Source organism: Podarcis cretensis, assembly GCF_951804945.1.
Source record: "Podarcis cretensis genome assembly, chromosome: 5".
NCBI lineage: Eukaryota > Metazoa > Chordata > Lepidosauria > Squamata > Lacertidae > Podarcis > Podarcis cretensis.
The window spans coordinates 37,888,292-37,913,380 of NC_137174.1; the positions used below are offsets into that span (position 1 = coordinate 37,888,292).

The following is a 25,089-nucleotide window of genomic DNA, read 5'->3' on the forward strand; positions in this document are numbered from 1 at the left end:
TAGAAATTCCTTTGTTAAATAATTGCTACTTTAAAGTCAGCAGCAGAGTGTCCTGGAAGGTTGACATGTTTTGCTACTGATTTCTGGATATTGCCCTTTCTCATGTCAGATTAGCATCCATTTAGAAAATACAGTAGAATGCTACATTTTTCAGGTGACCTCAGGCCCATAGCTGTCAATGTTTCCCTTTTTTTAAAAGGAAATTCCCTTATTCCAAATAGGATTCCTCGCAAGAAAAGGGAAAAGTTGACAGCTATGCTCAGGCCACTCAGTGAACCCAACTTGTTACTTCTTGTTGTTCTACGGACCACAGCATTCTTCATGTCAGTACTTACATCTTCGTCTTCTTTAGAGAATTCAGAGGCATTTTGCTTGTTAAGAACCATGAACACAGCGAGAACCTCTTTCCCAGACACTATTGGAGCTGCAAGCATGTTGACGGTTGTATAGCCGGTTTGTTTATCCACAAAGTCGGAGAAATGATTATTCTGAAACAAATGGGACCAGTTCATTAGCCTTTCAAATATTATCAGCAATTCATTTGTCACTTTTGATTTGCAAAGGACTATACAATCTTTGGGACGTGGGTGGCACTGTGGGTTAAACACAGAGCCTAGGACTTGCCGATCAGAAGGTCGGCAGTTCAAATCCCCACGACGGGGTGAGCTCCCATTGCTCAGTCCCTGCTCCTGCCAACCTAGCAGTTCGAAAGCACATCAAAGTGCAAGTAGATAAATAGGTACCACTCCAGCGGGAAGGTAAGCGACGTTTCTGTGTGCTGCTCTGGTTCGCCAGAAGCAGCTTAGTCATGCTGGCCACATGACCCGGAGGCTGTCTGCAGACAAACGCCGGCTCCCTCGGCCAATAAAGCGAGATGAGCGCCGCAACCCCAGAGTCGGTCACTACTGGACCTAATGGTCAGGGGTCCTTTACCTTTACCTTATACAATTTTAATTGTGCTTAGTTTCACATTTATTCTTTCGGAATGGAGAACTCAGCCAGAGTAACTATCATATTGAACAGTGACACCTTTAGAAAAGTTCTAGAACTCAACTGGCTCAAGAGGAAGGTCTTCAATATGTTGTTGGACCACTTCCCCATAATTTCTGATTGTTGGCCATGCTGATAGGAGCTGTAGTCCCAACATTTGGAAATTACCATGTTGGCTATTCCTGCCATAAAATCATACTGACAAAGGACCCTCGGCATGGATGCTGAAATCGCCCAGAACAATGAGTATCTGGGAAATAACAGAAACAGCAACAGACATCAATTACACCAAAACTTGTTGAATTAATGGCTCTGGAATAAACAATCCCAGGAAGAGTCAATTAAATTCATCAGTATGCAGATGATACCCAGCTCTACCTCTCTTTTAAATCAGAACCAGTGAAGGCGGTGAAGGTCCTGTGTGAGTGTCTGGAGGCGGTTGGAGGATGGATGGCGGCTAACAGATTGAGGTTGAATCCTGACAAGACAGAAGTACTGTTTCTGGGGGACAGGAGGCGGGCAGGTGTGGAGGATTCCCTGGTCTTGAATGGGGTAACTGTGCCCCTGAAGGACCAGGTGCGCAGCCTGGGAGTCATTTTGGACTCACAGCTGTCCATGGAGGCACAGGTCAAATCTGTGTCCAGGGCAGCTGTTTACCAGCTCCATCTGGTACGTAGGCTGAGACCCTATCTGCCTGCGGACTGTCTCGCCAGAGTGGTGCATGCTCTGGTTATCTCCCGCTTGGACTACTGCAATGCACTCTACGTGGGGCTACCTTTGAAGGTGACTCGGAAACTACAACTAATCCAGAATGCGGCAGCTAGACTGGTGACTGGGAGCGGCCACCGAGACCATATAACACTGGTCTTGAAAGACCTACATTGGCTCCCAGTATGTTTCCGAGCACAATTCAAAGTGTTGGTGCTGACCTTTAAAGCCCTAAACGGCCTCGGTCCAGTATACCTGAAGGAGCGTCTCCACCCCCATCATTCTGCCCGGACGCTGAGGTCCAGCGCCGAGGGCCTTCTGGCGGTTCCCTCATTGCGAGAAGCAAAGCTACAGGGAACCAGGCAGAGGGCCTTCTCGGTAGTGGCGCCCGCCCTGTGGAACGCCCTTCCAGCAGATGTCAAAGTGATAAACCTGACATTCAGAAGACATCTTAAGGCAGCCCTGTTCAGGGAAGTTTTTAACGTGTGATATTTTACTGTGTTTTTGGTTTTTATGTAAGCCGCCCAGAGTGGCTGGGGAGGCCCAGCCAGATGGGCGGGGTATAAATAATAAATAATAAATTATTATTATTATTATTATTATTATTATTATTATTATAAATGAACCAGACAATCCATACAAACACAGATAGCTTCTCATTCAACATAATGGAGATATTGCAGAAATGTTCTCTTGCTGCAGAAAAATATGCTTGTTCTCATGAGAAGCAGAATGATGTGAAATGATCTACATTCCATCTCTATAGGTTTTGCAACACACATATTACAGTCCAATTCTACACAGAATCATAGAATTGTAGAGCACCCTGAGGGTCATCGGGTCCAAACCCTTGCAATGCACAAATCTCAAAGTATCCATGATATGGCACATTTTAAATAGGATAGGATGCTGAAAATGATAGTATTTATAAAAAAAATTATGTGCATTAGAACACAAATGAATCCATTTCTTTTTCATACAGAGGGCATGTTCTGAGTATGACTTAGTTGGATATCACTAACTAAAATTAATTTTGATCACAATAAAGTTACTAGAAGGTTTGCCATGACAGTAACTGCTACCTGACCTAGAGGAGACTGAGTATTCATTAAAGTGGATAAAGAAACTTATTTAAATAAAATTCAAGATACAATCAATAAGCTCTTAACAGCAGAGGAAAAGGTAATGGCTACAATCTTCTAGATGGGGCTCATGAACAGCAATAGCAGGCAGGCATACAGAGAGCATGAGCCAAAAAGAGCCATGCATTTTTTTCCTGACATCCTTTAAAGCAGAGCTTTCCAAACTTTGTGTTGCAACACAATAGTGTGTCGGCTGCAGTCTGTAGGGGTGTCGTGCGAACTTTCCCCGCGCTTGGTTTGCTAGTAAAACTGAATTACTGTGTTGTGAAATGATGCATGTCTAAAAAGTGTGTCACCAACATGAAAAGTTGGGAAAGCTCTGCTTTAAAGCCTTGCCATGTTGGAACTGTGCCCTGAATTTTCACAATGCCTTCGTCCATTGACATTATTGCCATACCCTTCCATGTGCTGTTTGTGAAGCCGAAATAGTGGCAGGCTTGAAATACCTCCTTTAAAGCCATCTGTTTAAGCAGGTTTCCCTGGCTCATAAGATTCATCACACTGTTCTGTTATTCATTTACATTTAATTGTATGTTTTATTGATAGATTTTCTGTTTTTACAGATCTATCGCTATGTAATTTTGGTTATAGTGTTGTGTTTATATTTTTTCTTTTCTTTTAAAAATGATCTTATGGTGTTTTATGTAAATCACTTATATAAAGCAGTATAAATGTTAAAATAATAATAATAATAATAATACACTTCTCACTCCACATGAGTGTGTGTCAGCAGAGGGTGTTCATTTAGATTTCTGGTACAGTATAGCATCTTTGTGTCAGCAAGCTCCTTAGTACAAACAGTTTGTACTTACATTTCAGGGTGAAAATCTTTTCATCAGTTGTTGATCAGTTTTCTCAACAATTTGGACAGTTTAATAAATTTTGGTGAATGTTGCTTTCTAAAATAGCCAACTAAGAGTTGCTGTTTTTTAATTTCAGTTGCCCCCTTATGGAGATCTAGAGGATCTTGCATTCAAAATAGCAATCAATGTTTTGCCCTCTAAAAGGCTTTATATTACTTTAATTCCTACCCTGCAATGATTAGCCTAGATAAGATCTCTTCCATGGCATGGTCTGAAGGCACAGGAGGCCACCATCTTACTGAAGCTAAGCAGGTCTGGATCTTGTCCATGTCTGGATGAAAACCACATGAATGCTAACTTGGTTTCCATGATGGAAGAACAGCAGGATATAAATGTAAGAAAGTCTAAACTGGTGTCTAGGTGGAGGAGAGAGTAGGGGCAGAGGAGAAATTAAATTCCATAAGCCTAATCTGACAAATTTGCACTCTCCAAAACAATATGCAAACCAAAACATAGCTATCCTTCCAAATTTGCATTCATCCAACTGTTGTAATGGAGTCTCCCAACCAAACGTTTACAGAAATGCATATATTTTGGAAATGTGTGCATAAAAATGGACATTTAAAATAACATACAAAGATGCATTATATTAGGGGGAATTGCCTGCAAAAATGTGCATACTAGTCCAAACTGCCAATAAAAATGTGTTTATCAAGAGAAATTTGCACTGAAATGCTGGTGAATTTTCACGAGAGGACTTAAAAAATAAATAAATCACAAATTGCTGCAAAATGTGGAGAACTGAATTTAAGACAGGGAAAATATGAAACAGAGAGTACTGAAATGAACAGATCCTTCCATCCCAAGGAGAGAAACCTTGCAAAGATGACTTGGTAGGAAGGTGCAGAGAGATTAGCCTATTATCTAGGAGAGAACACCAAATGCCTAGTAACTGTATACAGCATTATTACTGCTTTCCCATGCATTTGGGAGCCGTCAGAGTTTCTGTGACTTCGGCACCCATTAAACCAATCAGCTCCTACCTCACACAGGTCACATGTAGAAATTAGCAGACTTAAGCAGCCTTGAAACTTGCAATAAGTCAAGAATGACTGTGGGCATATAAAGGTAAAGGTAAAGGGACCCCTGACCATTAGGTCCAGTCGTGACCGACTCTGGGGTTGCGGCGCTCATCTCAGTTTACTGGCCGAGGGAGCGGGCATACAGCTTCCGGGTCATGTGGCCAGCATGACTAAGCTGCTTCTGGCAAACCAGAGCAGCACACGGAAACGCCGTTTACCTTCCCGCCTGAGCGGTACCTATTTATCTACTTGCACTTTCGAACTGCTGGGTTGGCCTGAGCAGGGACCGAGCAACGGGAGCTCACCCCGTCGCAGGGATTCGAACCGCTGACCTTCTGATCGGCAAGTCCTAGGCTCTGTGGTTTAACCCACAGCGCCACCTGCGTCCCTTAGTAGGAGTTATATGTACCTTATTTTCAGTTTGCCATTGTTTGTATAATAAATTGCTTCATCAGCAAACAAAGGAAGTTAATAATTAATTCTGTGATATAACACATAAAATAACCATGACACAGAAGAGTGAATCAGTTCTGTTTGAACTCATGAGGCCAGATTCAACTAACAAGTCCCACTAGGTACAATGAGGCTTTCCCATCTCTCCTCCCCCCGTCACCCAATAGACCAGGCATAGGCAAAATCGGCCTTCCAGATGTTTTGGGACTACAACTCCCATCATCCCTGACAACTGGTCCTGTTAACTAGGGATGATGGGAGTTGCAGTCCCAAAACATCTGGAGGGCTGAGTTTGCCTATGCCTGCAATAGACTCTAGGAGAGTCAGGAGAACCCCGGAACAGCTTACAGGGAGAGGAGAGGGATAAGTCGAAATGCTTGTGCTGATGGAACAATTGCCATAAGAAAACACTTTATTCTAGTGATCAAATACATTTTAAGCCAACATGTTTGAATTATAATAATAATGATGATAATGATAACAGCCCCCTTAAACTAAGTTGGACTTGCTTCTGAGTACACATGTATAGGATTACACTGTATGCTTGATACACTTAATGCTGGTAGCCTCATCTGCAATTCCAAGTATATCTTATGTGAAACCTGACATTAAGAGCAAAATGGCTTCTTCTGATGGCTTTTGGCAGAAATCTGTAGAGACCTAATTACTGCTTGTGTGACATATGTAACCCGAGGGGATCTGGGAAGTTTTGTACAGCTTCAAAAGTGTAGAAAACCCTTATGAGACTAAAGATCCCTCTAATCTAGCATTCTTCCAGTGAAAAGTTAGCATAAGATTTGCATTTGTTTCGGAAGTGGTTGTTTATTTCCTGACACCAAGGATGAGAAAATGAAAAGTAAATAAGGACACAGCATGTGCTGCTTGGTTCAAACCAGCATGAGTTCTCAACAGTAAAACGGCAAAACGTCGGGAGATTTCCCCAAAACTGTTTCTGTCTTTTAGCTCTAGAAAACCATGCTATTTTCCTGTTCTCAGGCCAAACTCAACCTGAACAAACTATGCTTTTCAGCTCCCATTCTGCAATTAAGTGTTACATTATGCATCATTTATATTGTGTTTTGGATTTAGACAAGTCTACTGGTCCATTAAGAAAACATTTTTTTCTTCATCATTAACTTAATCATTAACTAACATCATTAACTAACAGGCTATACAGGAACATAGAAGGAGATGGATATCTCTTTGCTTCTTACAATACTATAAACAATATATTTGGAAGAGCACCGCCAACACAAGCGGTTTGACAAGGCGTCAGCACTAAATGCCTTGCTAATGCTCTGCATATTTTACATAGTTTATTTCTTGGCTAAAGCATGAACAGCTAGCAGGCTTCCAGAATTGCTGTTCTTGGGTGGGATTCAATCACCTACAGAAAAAATTAGGATCCACAATTTAACTTGATTTGGGGCTTTTGCACAAAACACACACATCCCCTTTTTTGCTATAAGGAAAGCAATGGGGAAAGTGTGGGATAAGATTGATTTGATGCAACGTCGTCTAGCCTCTCAGAGTGAACGCTCATTAATTAACCAGTGTCATCTAATATCCCTGAAACAAATCAGGATAAATGCTCAACAAGCAGATTGTCTGGAAAAAATCCTAAAGCAAAACATTCAATGGAATCCTGCAGCTGGACTAGTCTTTGTCACCTGACTTTTGCCCATAGTGGGCACAAGTTCTTTGCATTACCTTTATGCAACATTAATGAAACATGTAAACAATGTCCCTATCACATGACATGCAATTCCAATGTATTTTCTTTAGCAATTCTGACCAACAAGTGTAGCCTTCCCTGCTTTAGTAAAGCCTCCATCCTATGCTTGACAAGATGACTTTGAAGGTGGTATGTACTCTGATTCTATGTGCAACATGATCTAGCTATTGTAGCTAAACCCCCTGCAATGCAGGAATATGCAGCTGTGCTTTACAGGGATCAAACTTGCAACCTTGGCAATATCAGCACCTCACTCTAACCAACTGAGCTATGAGGAAGCAGGTAATCCCCACACAGACTAGCAAAACCAGCATAAGCATCATAATAGCCTTAGTACAAAGTCAGAAGTAAAAGCTACCACCCCCAAGATAAAAACAGCCATATCCTTTTTGACGTACTTCTGGTTTCACTTATGGGCTTGGCATTGCACAACTGTTGCTAGGAAACTTGTGTCATGAAGGCACCCTCATTCCATGTATATAGTGTCAACATTTGGAGTAAAAAGTAAACAGGAAAAAAACCTGTAAAATATTTTGAATAAATTACAACGGTCTGCAACATAACTCCTGAACTTATATTTACCATGGTATATCAATGAACAAGCAACAAACATTTCAGTGAGTGGCATCTGTGGGGATGCAAAACCCATGCCAACTTCACAGTGCTCCAGCTATTGGGTTGTCATTGCAAGCCACCCTAAATAATTCTGTTGCTTTTCACACTGAAGCATATTAAAGCAACTTACAAGATACAAAATCACAAGAAATATTAAAATAAAATAGAAGTAAACCAAATATTAAAAAGCAATAAAAAAAACCCACCTAAAGCGCTCATCCAGAAATATATTCAAAAGAACATACAATCAAAACAATCCGTACCGGCAGGCAGGCAATTTAAACAAAAACACAACACACAAGGGGAAAGGAACAGGGAGGGAAGAGGATAGGAGAGTAAAAATAAAAATAAAAATCAGGCTTTATATGTAAAAAAACCAACACTTTGAATTGAGCAAGTAAATTAACTGGTAGCCAGTGTAGTCATGCCAAGGTTTGTGTTACATGTTCAAGCCATCTTGCCCCGCTAAGCAATCTGATTTCTAACTTCTGTACCAGTTGCTGTTTCTGAACAGTCTTCAAAGCTCCATGTATAACATACGCTCCAACATTTCTCCAATGAAAATAGGGACGTTCCATTCCATAATGATAATTTTACTATTTAAACCCCACACGTGTTACTCGGTTGCCCCAGCCACTCTGGGCGGCTTCCAACATACATAAAAACATAATAAAACATTAAACATTAAAAAAAGAACCTTTCCGATACAAGGAACTGCAGTAATCTAATTTAGAAGTTCTGTAATTTGACACTAAGAAGCTGCTGAATAGTGTTGAAGTAAATGCAATACTTGTGATAAAGCCGGGACATGTTTATAATGAAACAATCACATGACCCAAATAGTGACGATGGAGGTCACATGGCTGACAGCTATGTAATCATGACTGATCTAGAGAGTTCCAGTCTCACTTCTGCCATTTACTCACCAGGTGGCCTTACACAAACTACTGTACTCATTTATTGCATTCTGAGGCATTTGTTTTTAGGGCAGGAACTGCTCAAACTACGTACTTCCACACCACTTAGAATGTCTCTTTTCATCCTGATACTGAATGCAAAGTTCTTTGAATGCTCTAAATTTTTATAGACATGTTATTTCTTGGTGATGTTGATGGTGATCGCAGCCTAGCCCCCTTTAGATCAGATTCCACCAGGGAATTCTGATTGCCTTCACAACTTCTGTGACCGCTTCATTCAATCAGTCTCACAGCAGACTGAACAAAATTACCAGTACTTGCCCTGAGGCTTTGCTTTGCATCTCTGCATGTTGTGGTTCGAGGACCCGACCCCCACAATGCGGAATGAATACACAAGGACACGTGATATAAGGTTAATGGGCAAGAAAAGGCCACAACTTTATTGATTACAGCAGTGATAAGGTATTGGCTTAGGCATTGGATGTCTAAAACATGGAGGGTTTATTCACCAGTAGGTGGAGCCTGTTGATGCTAATCCAACTATAGGCTCTCCCCTGATGTCACCGAGGGTCGTGCCATGGCCTCCCGCCAAGCAGGCATCGGACAGAATACACGACCGCCGGATTCCTTTAACGGAATACCCAAAAATTGAAGGCATAGGCGATGGCCACACCTAGCTCTTCGACACACCACAACACATTATTCCAATGCCTAACCTACCCACCAATACCACGAAAGTTGTGACGATTGCTACGAGGTAGGCGAAAAAACCAAAAAGCCTAATGCCAAATGGAAAAATTCCTACCAGGCCCCCCGGACAACCAGGGCGACCAACCTAAGGTCCATAGCAAGGCCAAGGAACTAAGTCCCTGAGCTTGAAGGGAGTGGAGGGTGGGTGACTCGCGACGAGACGATGGAGAGGAGAATGAGGCCGAGGAGGGGCTGGTGCTGCAGCACATAGGCTGCTGAACACGCCCCCTCGGAGGCACCTGGTTGGGTGCCTGCCGATGGGCATGGGCGCCAGCCAGGTGAGTGGGGGAGGCAGGGGGCTACCGCCCCCTGCTAGGGGCTGAGCTCGGGCTCCCGCCCACAACCACTCCCCTCTCTTCCAGGGAGGAGAGTCTTTACTGTTCTGTGCTTGTTTCCTTTCAACCAGGAAGCACACCCAGATCAGTGACTGATGCAGAAACATAGGGACAAGGATTGTCAGAGATTGTGGGTATTTTTTACTCTAAAAGTAAATCGTTTTGGCCGAATGCAAGTGGTGTGATTTAGTTTAAACCCAGAGCACATATGCACACAGAAACACTCCTCATCTCAGCTATCAGGAATTTGAGGAATACTGTACAAATAAATCAGTTTTTTAATTATAGTGCAACATCAGAGATTTGGATCATCTCCTTGATCTCACAGCAGGTTTGCAGATCACGGGATCCTACCACTACATTATTTTCATTCATTCATTCACTCACTCACTCACTCACTCACTCACTTGATTTGTATGTCACTTTTCCACAAAAACAAATCATGCTCAAAGCAGCTTACAATGAAGAAAACAGGAATACATTTCAAACAAACACTGCAAAAACATTTTCATAATAACATAGCGAAACCAGGGGTGGACCTTGGTCTTCCATATTTTCAGCGGCACCCTGTGCAAGGACCCACCACATCTCTTTCTGCTCAGTTCACTACTTCATAGTTGCAGCGCTCTGCAGCACCCCCTAGCCTCGGCCCATTGTGGCAGAACTGGTTGCGCTGCCCTAAATCAGTCACTGGCAAAACAATAGCAAATATAAAAACATACTCCCTGCCCCCCCAAAAAAAATCACATTTCAGTACTATAAATGCAAGAAGATTACAAAACATGCAACATCCAATTGTTGTTGTCTAGTCATTTACTTGTGTCTGACTCTTCGTGACTCCATGGACCAGAGCACGCCAGGCACTCCTGTCTTCCACTGCCTCCCGCAGTTTGGTCAAACTCATGCTGGTAGCTTCAAGAACACTGTCCAACCATCTAGTCCTCTGTTGTCCCCTTCTCCTTGTGCCCTCCATCTTTCCCAACATCAGGGTCTTTTCCAGGGAGTCTTCTCTTCTCATGAGGTGGCCAAAGTACTGGAGCCTCAGCTTCAGGACCTCTCCTTCCAGTGAGCACTCAGGGCTGATTTCCTTTAGAATGGATAGGTTTGATCTTTTTGCAGTCCATGGGACTCTCAAAAGTCTCCTCCAGCACCATAATTCAAAAGCATCAATTCTTCTGCGATCAGCCTTCTTTATGGTCCAGCTCCCACTTCCATACATCACTACTGGAAAAACCATAGCTTTAACTATACGGAGCAACATCCAATAGCAAAGCAACAAGGAAGCTTCACAGTTTCACCTAAGTCCTAGAAACACCCCTCCATTATGTTGATCACAGGCAAGGCCAGCACCAGGTTTAAGCAGGCCTGCAGCATAGTTATGGCTACCAATGGCCTCCCTGGCATAGTGCCACTTTTAAGCACTCTACTAAGGCCTCATGACAGCAGCACGACAGCAGACCTTGGCAGTCATGCTGGCACACTTCCAATGGGAGCCAATCAGTTGCTTGGCACTAGTCGCCGTTGAGTGGCTACCATTTAAAATTTCCCAAAATGCAATGTCCCATAGTGTCTTATGTAATAAAATCCAGCCAGTGGAGGACTAGTGGTAGCATCATCAGAGGAGACCTGACAGGTGGTGCTCACCATGAGGGAAGGAGGCAGGGTGGGATCCAACAGCTGTCATATGCCAAGGGCTGACACCACATCTGCTCTTTGGTTTTCGAGATGACGCAGTTGCTCTAATATTGGAGCAGGCATAAATCCCTCCTCCTTCACTAAGCTTACCAACCCTGACCTTGTTCATTGGAAACTCCCTTCCCAACACGGTCCTCTTAATCTTAGCCTTCTAGGTGCCGAAGATCAGCTTATGTTTCACCCTTCTGCATCAGATAGACCTCCACTGTATTACTGTGATAAATAGGGAAGCAACGACCCTTTCTCTCCCCAGCGGCCAAAAGCTGGAATGGAAGTGCTGATCTCTAAGCCACATCATTGACTTAGGTATCTAAAAGAATTTATAAACCACTTAATATTTTTAAAAAACGTCCAGGTGGTTTGCAATATTTTAAATATATATATATATAATTAAAAGAAAAATACAACCTAAAAATCAGTTAAACAGCAGTATAAAAAAGCAAATAAAACATAGGGCTTTACAAGATGTCTGAGACAAATATAAGTCTTTACAAGATGTCTGAGGCAATTGATGGTTGCTGCTTCCAAGGTATGACAGGGGCAGCAGCAGAAAATCTGAATTTAGGTCACCGTGCGATACTCTGAAGGGCATGGTGCCATGAGTAGAATTTCCCCAGATAATCTAAATTATCTTACAGGTTTGTTCTGAGGCAGGTGGTCTTTCAGTTACTACTATACTAATTTCACTGGATTTATCATATTTCACTGCGTAATGGTCGTATTTTTGGTGCCGATTTTACCTTTCCAAAAAGGGGTGTGTGACCATTATGCAGCGAATTACCGGATGGAGGAAGGGGCCACAGGTGGGCAGTGGATGTGGTTGCTCACCTGCTGCTTCCCCTTCTTGGCTGGGGTATCCTGCAGCACAAGCTGCAGCTTACCCCTGCAACTATTATGCGGGGAATGCTCTTGGGCCTTTTTCGGGGTCCAAAAATGGGGGGAGGGACTATTACACAGTGGCAACCAGTATGTGGTGAAATACAGTATATATATTGTTACACGCCACCCCCAATCTCTGCCAAGAGGTGACAAAATTCTAGGGAGTTCCCAGGGCTTAAAAGGGGCTGTATTTCCTTTTGGACAATTAGGCACAGTGGAGGCTGTGTTGTCTTTATGAAATATGGTTTATATACACATATTTACAACCTGAGTCTAGACTCTAGATGGAGAGAGTTCCCAGCATTCACCTCACAAGAAAGTCCTTTATTGCTCTCCTAAGCGCAACAAGCTTGAACCTACAAGCAGAGGTATCAGCCATGCTGCCTGGGCCTCGTTGTTATGGCTTGGCGCTCTGCCCACTTTTACCCTCCCAGAACCACTTGCAGAAACAACTGCTAGCCTTTCCGCTTACAGCATCACCCACTATTACCCTGGCAACTTCTCTCTCCAAGCCAGACAGGGAGACTTATGTTTTGCAGCTGGCTTACCATTATCAAACAAACCAGGCCATTATCAAGCAATTGATTCTAACAAAATTCAGAATAAACTACCGGTTATTTTAAAAGGTCTTGATTAAAAGACTAAAGATGAACATTACTAACCCACATATTGTTAACTGCATAATAGAATATGCATTAATACAAAGAAGCATTCCTGGTGTGTATATATACAACTTCCTTACTTTATTTCTCCTTGACTGAAGTATAGGTCAGGATTAGCATCTCCAGCAGGAGAGAGAGAAAGAAAAGGCTCTTTAACACTTATTATATTAATTTGTTTAAATATATGCAGATATAATAACTTCTCATGACTTCCTATTGAGGCTGAAACCTGAAAGAAAGACAGGATATATTGGGGCAGATTTAAAAAAAACAACAACAACTAGGCATTAGGGATGGGGAAGAAATTTGATTCAGTTTGCAGTTGAAGGCGAATCTGTCAAATTTGCACTTTCTGAAACAATATGAGAACCAAAGCACAGGCATCTTTCAAAATTCACACTTATCCAGAATTTGCTGTGCAGTTCTCCAGCCAAAGAATATACACATATATTAGGGGAAAGTGTGCATAAAAATGAATACCGTATTTTTCGCCCCATAGGATGCACCGGCCCATAGGACGCACCAAGTTTTTTTTGGGGGGAAATAAAGGAAAAAAAATTATTTCCCCCCCAGGCACTTGTGGGGCCGGCAGCGGGGAGAAGCGCTCTTCTCCCCGCCGCCCGCCTGCAGATCAGGTCCGGGGAGAGCTGGAGGACGCGCTGCGCCTCCCAGCTGTCCCCGGAGCTTGCGTGGCAGGCAGCGGGGAGAAGCACGCGTCTCCCCGCCGTCAGCCTTCAAACCACATCGGGAGACAGCGGGATGGCAGCGTTCCGCCTCCCCGCTGTCCCCCGACCTTGTGGGACTGGCGCTGCGGCTCTCCTGAAGCCTGGAGAGCAAGAGGGGTCGGTGTGCACCGACCCCTCTCGCTCTCCAGGCTTCAGCGAAAGCCTGCATTCGCCCCATAGGACGCACACGCATTTCCCCTTCATTTTTGGAGGGGGGAAAGTGCGTCCTATAGGGCGAAAAATACGGTACATTAGTGAAAATAAGACTCAAACATGCATTATTTTAGGAGGAATTGCTTGCAAAAATGTGTATATTAGTCAAAACCGAACAGGGAAAATAATAATAATAATAATAATAATAATAATAATAATAATAATAATAATAATAATAATAATAATTTATTTATACCCCGCCCATCTGGCTGGACTTCCCCAGCCACTCTGGGCGGCTTCCAAAAGAATATTAAAATACTGTGATACATCAAACATTAAAAGCCTCCCTAAATAGGGCTGCCTTCAGATGTCTTCTAAAAGTCTGGTAGTTGTTGTTCTCTTTGACATCTGGTGAGAGGGAGTTCCACAGGGAGTGCGCCACTACCGAGAAGGCCCTCTGCCTGGTTTCCCGTAACTTGGCTTCTCACAGTGAGGGAACCGCCAGAAGGCCCTCGGTGCTGGACCTCAGTATCCGGGTAGAACAATGGGGGTGGAGACGCTCCTTCAGGTATACTGGACCGAGGCCGTTTAGGGCTTTAAAGGTCAGCACCAACACTTTGAATTGTGCTCGGAAACGTACTGGGAGCCAATTATAGGTCTTTCAAGACCGGTGTTATATGGTCTCAGTGGCCGCTCCCAGTCACCAGTCTGGCTGCTGCGTTCTGGATTAGTTGTAGTTCCTGGGTCACCTTCAAAGGTAGCCCCACAAAGAGCGCATTACAGTAGTCCAAGCGGGAGATAACCAGAGCATGCACCACTCTGGCGAGGCAGTCCGCAGGCAGATAGGGTCTCAGCCTGCGTACCAGATGGAGCTGGTACACAGCTGCCCTGGACACGGATTTAACCTGTGCCTCCATGGACAGCTGTGAGTCCAAAATGACTCCCAGGCTGCGCACCTGGTCCTTCAGGGGCACAGTTACCCCATTCAGGACCAGGGAATCCTTCACACCTGCCCGCCTCCTGTCCCCCAGAAACAGTACTTCTGTCTTGTCAGAATTCAGTCTCAATCGAAAATTGTTTACGAGGAGAAATTTGTACTAAAATGTTGATGAATTTTCAAGAGGACTGCTGCAGAAATGTGCACACCTGAATTTAAGATCGGAAAAATGAAAAACAGAGAGAACTGAAATTGATAGATTCTTCCATCCCTACTAGGCATTGAAGGTATCCACGTTCATGGACAAATTCATGCTTCTTTTCCTTTCTTCTTTTCTTTATTTCTAACTAGAAATTACAAAAACTGTACATATTTTGAGAAACCATACCACAATCTCTACTGAGGTCCCATTACTTGAGTGGCTGCTTGCAGATTAATATAATGTCTGGATATTTGCATGCTATCACCAGCTAGAAGATACTTGTATTTAAATGGTACTCAACAACCTATATTCTTTCAATAGTCCTGGTGTGAAGGTACTGTACTAGGATAACATTATCTGCAGCCAAGGACTATTCCAATAGAAATGAAATACAACTAATTGAACAACTCATTTGTCCCATTTGACTAACCATTTGTTAGGTCAGTGGGCATGGTTGCTTTCTTCTTGCCTGATACTATTAAATCCAGGATTAAACACTATTAGCTCCTGTGATCAACAGCGCTCTCTCTCTCTCTTACTAATCCCTGTTGGGGGAAGGGAACAGATGCTGTTTCTAAGCTAACTGATGAAGGTCTAGATCTTCCCCTCTCCTTTAACCCTCTGAACCATTAGTCAGGCCAAGGTGCTTCCTCACGTTTACTGGTAACTGTCCAAGATTTAGGGAGATAATCTCAGGATAAATGAATACCAAGAAAGGAGTATCTCCAGTTTTTAAAAATGGATATTTCAACCCACTTGGCAAATTCTATTGATACTTTGTTTTCCATTAGAGTTCCTGCCTTTATCTTGACATGGGTCTATCAAGCTTCCATTCTAGATGTTTGGTATAGAATCTCCACAACTTGTTCACTTGCATTTTCCTAGAGGTCCACACTCTGCTATCAGCTGTTTGTAAACCTATGTTTCCCTAGCGTTTCTTCCATATTTTTTTCTTACCAGAGGAAGTCCAATGTTTTTGAGTAGATTAGCACAATCTTCACAGATACACATGCCTTTAGTGCTACCCTTCTGTCTTTTTGAAGAGGTCATTAGTCATTAGTTTAAGGTAGAAAGTGGTCTTGACATATCAGGCAAGTAAACCTATTCACCTTAATCTTTGCAGTGGTCACAATTCTATAGCCCTGCTCTTTTTTTATTTTAAATCCATCTTTTAATTAGTGCTAAAATGTTTTTCTTCCTATTTTTTAATATTTTATTTAAATATTATTTACTAATATTAAAATATTAGCAAAATACTGCTTAAATGAAAGCTATTGTTGCATAGCAATCTCCAAGCAGTGCAAGATTTCCTTCAGAATGAGCTACAACAGAGACTGTGGTGTCTTTATGATATATGGTTTATTTACACATATACAGTGCTTTTTTCTAAAAAAAAATGTTTAGGGGTACTCTCATTTTGACTCAAGAAAATCACCATTTTATAGTTCAAATCGGGGGAAATAAATACAGTGGTACCTCGGGTTAAGTACTTAATTCGTTCTGGAGGTCTGTACTTAACCTGAAACTGTTCTTAACCTGAAGCACCACTTTAGCTAATGGGGCCTCCTGCTGCCGCCGCAGCACGATTTCTGTTCTCAACCTGAAGCAAAGTTCTTAACCTGAAGCACTATTTCTGGGTTAGCAGAGTCTGTAACCTGAAGCGTATGTAACCTGAAGCTTATGTAACCTGAAGCGTATGTAACCCGAAGTACCACTGTACAGTAAATGGCCAAAAGTACAAAGATTCACAAAATGTTTAGGGGTATGCATACCCCTGGATCCCCCCCAGAAAAAAGCCCTGCACATGTGTGTCTATAATAGAGGGTGTCACAGCATTAACACCCCAAGAGGGTCTCGCTTCCCCCATAACTGCAGCCTTGTATTCAAACAGAAATCAATCATGGCTCTCTCTGCCTGCTTCCCAACCCACAGGTTATTTTACATCTTCTAGCTCACCTCAGTCCAAACTTTCAACTCTCTATCTTTCTAACTACCCACCCATTTGCCATATCACACAGAACCCCTTCCTTTGTTTCCTTCATTGCCCATTACCTAGGCTATCACCTCACCAGGAAACTAGTGTGGCTATTCCAAGAATTTGAAGGAGGCCCAGGCATTCAGCCCCATAAAACTCACTAAAAAACCTTTCCAGTCACCAGCATTTCAGCAGTGCCCCACGTCGAATATTTCCAATCAACCTTTATGATCCACCAGAAACTGTTTGAAGAAGAAACCTATGAGTAGTAATGGGAGACCGCTCTTAAATGAATAACCACTTAGAGCTAATAAAAGAATTGTGTGTGTGTTTTAAGGATCTCTCAGAATGTTCCAAGTGGTCACTCAGGTAAATAGGACCTTTGCCTAACCTATCCAGAGTTAGCTATTCAAGCTAACTTGTGTGGATGGAACATAGCAGGGTGAAGATGCAGGGGAAAGTGCAATATCCCCTATAATATAATCACTTGCAGCTTACAAAGTAAGGGCAATGATTTATTAGCCCAAGGAGCCACCCGTGTGGAAGCAGCCCATGCCTCTTAAAAGCTGCATGGTAGGTGCAAACATGGGATGTGCAGTTTTTGGTGCCTGGAAACGCTGCCTAATAGTCATTAGTTTCAGGTAGAAAGTAGAAAAGGTTAGAAATGCTGTGCTTATTAAGCAAAGCCAGAATGGTTTGAGACTCGTATCAAAAGTATATTACAGTATTGGATTTACATGAAGTGAAAGGATCAAACTGGCAACAGCAAATCTTAAAAACAAATTCATCCTCTTCATAGAATCATAGAATCATAGTTGGAAGAGACCACAAGGGCCATCGAGTCCAACCCCCTGCCAAGCAGGAAACACCATCAGAGCACTCCTGACATATGGTTGTCAAGCCTCTGCTTAAAGACCTCCAAAGAAGGAGACTCCACCACACTCCTTGGCAGCAAATTCCACTGTCGAACAGCTCTTACTGTCAGGAAGTTCTTCCTAATGTTTAGGTGGAATCTTCTTTCTTGTAGTTTGGAACCATTGCTCCGTGTCCGCTTCTCTGGAGCAGCAGAAAATAACCTTTCTCCCTCCTCTATGTGACATCCTTTTATATATTTGAACATGGCTATCATATCACCCCTTAACCTCCTCTTCTCCAGGCTAAACATGCCCAGCTCCCTTAGCCGTTCTTCATAAGGCATCGTTTCCAGGCCTTTGACCATTTTGGTTGCCCTCCTCTGGACACGTTCCAGTTTGTCAGTGTCCTTCTTGAACTGTGGTGTCCAGAACTGGACACAGTACTCTAGGTGAGGTCTGACCAGAGCAGAATACAGTGGCACTATTACTTCCCTTGATCTAGATGCTATACTCCTATTGATGCAGCCCAGAATTGCATTGGCTTTTTTAGCTGCTGCGTCACACTGTTGGCTCATGTCAAGTTTGTGGTCAACCAAGACTCCTAGATCCTTTTCACATGTACTGCTCTCAAGCCAGGTGTCACCCATCTTGTATTTGTGCCTCTCATTTTTTTTGCCCAAGTGCAATACTTTACATTTCTCCCTGTTAAAATTCATCTTGTTTGTTTTGGCCCAGCTCTCTAATCTGTCAAGGTCGTTTTGAAGTGTGATCCTGTCCTCTGGGGTGTTAGCCACCCCTCCCAGTTTGGTGTCATCTGCAAATTTGATCAGGATGCCCTTGAGTCCATCATCCAAGTCGATAAAGATGTTGAATAAGACCGGGCCCAAGACAGAACCCTGTGGCACCCCACTAGTCACTCTTCTCCAGGATGAAGAGGAACCATTGATGAGCACCCTTTGGGTTTGGTCAGTCAGCCAGTTACAAATCCACTGAGTGGTAGCATAGTCGAGACCACATTTTACCAGCTTCTTTACAAGAATATCATGGGGCACCTTGTCAAATGCGTTGTTGAAATCAAGGTAGGCTACATCCACTGCGTATACAACCTCTTGATTGTTTATCCCCAGGAAGTCAAAATAGCACTATCCATGCACAATATAGAGGAACCAGGAGGCTCTGGAGAATCCCAAGGTTTTCAGAAATAGGAAAATAATTATATAACTACCTAAAAGCGGGGGGCAGGGCGGATCCCCCAAAGCAGCCCAATGGAGACTAGGCATGCTCAGTGGCCACAGACTATTTTGAAAATGGGAGAGTGGGAATGGAATGTACCATAATATCCGGGGAAAGGGTATGGCTAACTGATTGGCTATGACACTGAACAAGAGCTCTCCACACCTGTAAATACCATAAAACACAGCTAAACAATGTTTTACGTAACCGTTTTTCTATTTTATGGGTCTCCTTGCATTTTAATGACACTGTAAGCCGCTCTAAGCACAACAGGATGAATATGTTTCTTTTTTAAAAAACAACCACTAAATAGATGAATAATTATTTAACCCTAATGGTGTCATTCCAAGTAGATATTTCCTTTTTATACATTCCTTTTAAAACCATCTAAGCAGTGCTATTTTTCAAGAAAAAGAGGTGCTGGAACTCACCATGAATACCTCTCTTGTTCTCTTATAATGCCAAGGCAACCACCTGAGAAGTGACAGAAGTTCGGGCTGAAAAAAAAGCCCTGTATCTAAGTAATGCTGTGTCTCACTTGAAATTCCTGTGGTTCAATCCTGACATAATGTCATCTTCTTCCAGTGCCCTGCCTTCTAAGGTAACATGGGTAGCCATTGGGCAAAGGACCTTTTCAATCATGCTGCTCTCCCTTCACATTTACCTCAGGGAGGTTTGCCTGCTTTTGTGTCTTTATCTACCTTTATATTTTCGCGGGTCCTTTAAAATGTTATCAGAATGGATTTTATCTTGCTGCAGCTATGTTTCTTATTTGTTCAGCTCTTTAAAGATGCTTGAATCAGGTTCCTTAATATATTAGTTTTAACGTTTGAAATGTTTATTAGTATTCTATAGCTGCCCTGCAGAAATAGGGAAGTGAGGCATGTGAAATTATTTAAATAGCTGAGCTTTTCATTTGCTTGTTTTCAAGGCCAGAAAAATGGCATGGAGGAAGGCAACCATACTGAAACGAACTGTGGCCTTTAAAATGTTTACGCTATAATAAATGGTGTATCTTTGCTGTTTCACATTTCATGTAACAGTCGCAATAGGAATGCATGCACTCTGTGTGTCTTTCTCTGTTTGTATAGTGAGAAATGGCAATACATTGTTTGCTTCCTTGCTTATTTATTTTTTTCTGAGCAGCACATATTCTAGAAGGTTCCATTAGGCTATCTTCCATGCACAAACACTCTAAAACTCTTGCCCCAAATATTAACTTAAAATTCCTTAAAGTAATTTCTTAAAACGGGGAAATTACAGAGTGGTAGCCATGCTAGTCTGTTGCTACAAAAGCAGCAAAAGAATACTGTGGTATCTGCCATATAATGCTGTGGTATCATGCCTCTGACGAGATTATCTTTCCCTCACAAAAGTTTAGGCCTCAATATCTATGTTAGTCTTTATCAGTCTTCCTCAACCCCATGCTCTCATTATGCTTTGGACTACAACTCCCAACCCACTCCTGGTTGGGGATGATGGGAAATGTAGTCCAAAGCATAGCATGAACCAAATTAGAGAAGGCTAGTCTTAAAGGAGCCACAAGTCTCTTTGTAAACGACAGCCGAATTCAAACTGATAAAATAGTTGCAAGTTCTAAAATGACTATCTTGAAAAGGACAGAACATTTCAGGAATATTTTCCCACTGCGTTTTTTTCTTCTTTTCAACAGGAGAAATCATTCTAGAAAAAATTAGCATAGTCTCTTGTTAACTCTGACAGAGAAGAAAATGATCGCAAGTGTGGCAACCAATATTTAGAAACATAGGCCTAGGAATGCCTCATAAATGAACTTTTACTCTTATCCTGGTACCAGTTCACACCTCTGGTTTGCTCTTAGTTTTGTTAGAAAAATGACAAGAGGAATAAGTTTTGGGCAACAGATCCAGACCTTTCAGCTGGCCTTCTGACAAGATCAGTTGCCCTGGCAACCTCTCACCTCTGTGGGAGCTGATGAGTAGCAAACAAAAGTGGCCCCTCAGGGAATTGCTCCTGGCTCAGAGACCACTAGTTGCAAGCTTCTCATTTGAAAGAAGAAAGAAATAAGTTGGGCAAAAGTACTGAAACTGATTGGTTGACATATAGAATTTACTGCAGTGACAATACTGTTCTCTCCAAGGATTTCATCAATGACATTAATTAGGGTTGCCATATTCCCAAATATGGGTTTCCCCCGACATTTTGCCAATTCAGCAAAAATCCGCCCAGACGCCATTTTGCAGCCGGATATGCCCAGGAAAACCCAGACGTATGTTACTGCATGTAATCAAGACCATTTGCAGTACAATCTTCAACATATCTGCTCAGAAGTATGATTCAGTTCCTTGTGACTTGGCAGCTAGCATGGAGCTAACTCCTAGGGGCTGTGGGGGCCTTGGCCCCAACAATAAAATATTTGAGGGGGCTGGGCTCCCCCACAGTTGATGGGTATTCCCATTCAAATGGTGTATCATGTGATCAATTATTCAGGGCAGGGCTTACCTGGGCCCCCGCAATATTTTTGCACCCTTGGCAGCTAGTCAGGAAACTTTTAAAGACAGCCATTTTGGAATTTGCATCCATTTTATCTGTTTGGAACTGGTTGCAGTTCATAATCCCCTACCTGGAACCTCAAAGATTTCCAAAAACGGTAATGCTATAGGGTTTTAATAATGTTTAAAGGATTTCAAGTAGAAGCACTGAGGACTCCTAATATAATTAACCACAGCAATGGATATGTTACTGATTAAAGCCCCATATTTGAAGATTTCCCTTAGGTAACTTCCCAGGGACATCAATGGGATTTCTGAGTGAGGTGTTTGAGAAGAATCTCCCCGCCCTACTCCAGAGCAGGTTCACCATATAGGTTTCCATTTGAGTATTTGGCGCCACGTCCCATCAAGGCTGCTCTTTGACTCTTTCATTTAACCAGTCCCCTGAATCTCGGGGCTTTTTTCAGCCCGGAACTCACTGGAATGGGTTCCAGCACCTCTGAGGTGGGTGCCATTGCTATTCTAAGAGAAGGAGGGAAGTGTTCGTGGTGAGTTCCGGCACCTCTATTTCTAGAAAAATAGCACTGAGGGGAAAAACAGTAGGCAAAATTGTAAGGATAAAGTACTAGTGAATGCAAGACTACACGCAGAGTTCCCAGACATGGAAGTCAAATAGAAAACCTCAAGTAATGCATAGTGGCGTTAATATTTGGCTTTACATGTTTGAGAACCACTGTGAATGAATACAAATAATTAATACATGAAAATCTCTATTTTCATGTTTTAATTATGTATCATAAATGATACATCATAAAATGATACAGCTATCATTTTATTTTAAAATGTCAGTGACAAGCAAAACTTTCTTTTTTGCTCTTTTACGAACTTCCAGTTACTGTAAGAATATTCTAAAGAAAAAGGAAAAACTGAATGTTGCGTTAGCAAATGTAAATGACACAGAAAACACACCTAATCCCTCTCCTGCTTTATAAAGAAACTTGAGCACAATCTAGTCAAAGATAAAAATACAAAAAAACTGTTTAGCTCCATTAATTTCAATAGGAGATATCTAACTGGACCATGCCCCTAGGTTGGTTTGTTTCTTAATTATATCCAAATATCATTGGTACCAAAATGTAGAGCATACCATATTTCAAGCGGCAACAGTCACTCATTAATATTAGAATAACAGTGCTTAGTCTAATGAGATGCACATATTCTCTGGTGCTGTCGATCTTTTCTCCTGTAATCTGCTTTATGAATTTAAAAAGATTATCCACCCAGGCCTCTGTTGATGGCAACAGGCAGTAAGTACAATATTGCTTGCCATAGAAAATGGTCCCAGTAATCAGAACCAAAATACCGGGACAGGTGCTATATGGCATGATTTCAAATTTCACAAGTATATTAGCTTTCCTACCTCAAATCTGGGTATATTTTGGGTGGTGGAAAATAGTTTCAAAACAGGTCATAATGAGCCTGTAGCCGAAGCAGTCTGATTCTATAATCGAACACAGGCCTATCTGGTATGTCCTCTCCCTACTATTATTTAATCCAGGTTACAAGGCATCAAGACAGTTCTCTTGTGCAAGGTCCATTGAAACAAATGGCAGCTGCGTAAGGGCACAGCAGTGAATGGTTCCTTGGAGTTGCAATCAGCCTGTTTCCAACTGCATACCCACCAACATTTCTCCAGTGAAAATAGGGACATCCTATTCTTCTGTGGGATGGCTTCTGTGATTCCAGGACTGTCCCTGGAAAATTGGGACACTTGAGGGGCATGCAACAGTACTGCTCTCAATGGCGCCCAATACCTGAAACTGGATGCAGAGCCTCGTGCTAGCCCCGCCTCTGGCAGGTCTGCATCCCATTTATTTCAGTCTCTACTGAAGTCTTTGGGATTGCTCCAGATTAAAGCAGTTGAGTAGAGGTGGCTACTGTAAGCTTACACAACTTGTGACCCACTAAACAGACCAATCCAAAACAGAGTTAGGCACACCTAAGTCTAACTCTGCAGAGGATCAGGCAGACAGCCCTGCGTTTCTCCCTCTTAAGGTATTTTAAGGTGGTTATTCCTGAGAGATTGAAAACTCTCTATACTTTTCACACATGTGGCTGAAATCAGCTCTGAATCTCTCCCTTGCTATCTATGTGAATGCCACTGTTTGGATGCTCAACTCCCAAGTTTGCATTTACTTTCTTAACACACAGGGTAAATACAGGATCGGGAAATTTGTTAATTGACTGAAAGCTTCCCCCCTCTGCATTTCCAACAATACGTCTAGATATGGGTTTGGCTCTTGAAAGAATGGTCCTGTAATTCCTTCATTCCATTTGCCCCGTAAACTATAAACTAGGGTGGCCAATGTGGTATCATCCATATGTTTGGGACCACAACCTCAGCCAGAGTGTTAGGGAAGCTAGGAGTTGTAGTCTGACAGTGTCTGGAGGGCACAATGTTGACTAGCCTTTCACTTAAAGGGGAGCGGGGAGAGGTTACCCTACACCAAATCCAGAAAAGCTTTCTCACTTACCTTTTTTACATCTGGTATGTTAAATACCTTCTTGGTATGAGCAACCCACCCAACTATCCCAATGTCCAGAGGAAAAACGACTTCTTTCTCAGGAGGCACCAGATTGCTCTCATATTTGGAAGTAGGAGTGACATCCATGAGCCTGCTAGCCACTTCTGGAATACCATTGCGGGAACGTTGAATAAACATACTACACCGGTCAGCTGCCAGCAACTGTGCCAACCTTTGCAAGATTTTGTGCACTATCTTTTCCACAGAGCTGGCTTCTTCCTGCATTTCCATCATCAGCTCAAAAAGCACCTGACATTCCTCCAGCTTTGTCATTTCCTTGAAGGAGATTCCATCCTTTACGTCCCCAGGGTTGACTTTGAAGACGCTTCCCACTACTTCCGCACGCAGTTTTTTGTCGTAATACTCCTTGGCAAACTGTGGGTTGTTCTCCAGATATTTCTCGACATCATCTTTACTTATCTCACCCATTTTTCCTCGGTAGCTTTTTCGTCGCTTCACACCTCCATCACCATCAAAGCAGCAGCAATCACAGCCAAAAGTCGAACTTTGCTTCTAAGGGGAAAATGGTAGATTGCACATTCTGTATGGAATATAGGCATAGGCTATAGACCTGTAGGCTTGCTCTGTGGCTTTCCAACCTTCTGAAATCCTTAAGATTTGACAGCAGTCCGCTGGCTTAGTGTCTTCTTAGCGAAGGATCCAGGAGACTGCTAATTAAAGAGATGTCAGGACACTAAACCCTTGAGCACTCTTAGCTCATAAATCCAAAGGGAGACATTTTGGAGTGATAAACTAAACCAACTGTTCCTAGATTGTGCAACGGTGTAAAAAAAAGAGTGCATGTAAATGGGTGCCCATATATTCTCACTTGTATTTTATGCTCTTTATTTCTTTAATGGATTAGAAATTTCCTTTGGTGTACAATGTGGGAAATACTTAAGCCTCTCTCCCTCCCCACAGGTATGCAAATAAGTACTTCACATGCCCACACGTGCACTCCTGTGCACATGCACAGTCACTCTTCAGTATAAATGATACTTGTACCTTGGATACACGAAACACACCAGGAAGCCACTCATTGTATGGGAAAGCTTTCTCTTGCTAGGAAACTGGGTAGTTCTGGAAACAATAACTGCAGTAGTACAAATGTATAGAATGGAACAAACATTAAAAGTATTTACACAAAGGTGGGATGATTTAACTCGGTGAACCTGAATGTCCAAGACA

The 25,089-nt window shown here is 42.5% G+C and overlaps 1 protein-coding gene across 3 annotated transcripts in view; it reads right to left on the reverse strand.

Moving 5' to 3' along the window:
* The window catches only part of PDE6C (phosphodiesterase 6C), a 43,590-nt gene extending 19,098 nt beyond the window's left edge, over nt 1–24,492 (reverse strand). For all 3 annotated transcript variants that reach the window (XM_079976265.1, XM_079976267.1, XM_079976266.1), the window contains exons 1-2: nt 23,851–24,492; nt 336–488 (exon numbers count right to left, since the gene is read on the reverse strand). In XM_079976265.1, the coding sequence (XP_079832391.1) occupies nt 336–488; nt 23,851–24,330 (633 nt within the window). In that variant the 5' untranslated portion in view covers nt 24,331–24,492. The remainder of the gene's footprint in view (nt 1–335; nt 489–23,850) is intronic.
* Between the last annotated feature and the right edge of the window lie 597 nt (nt 24,493–25,089).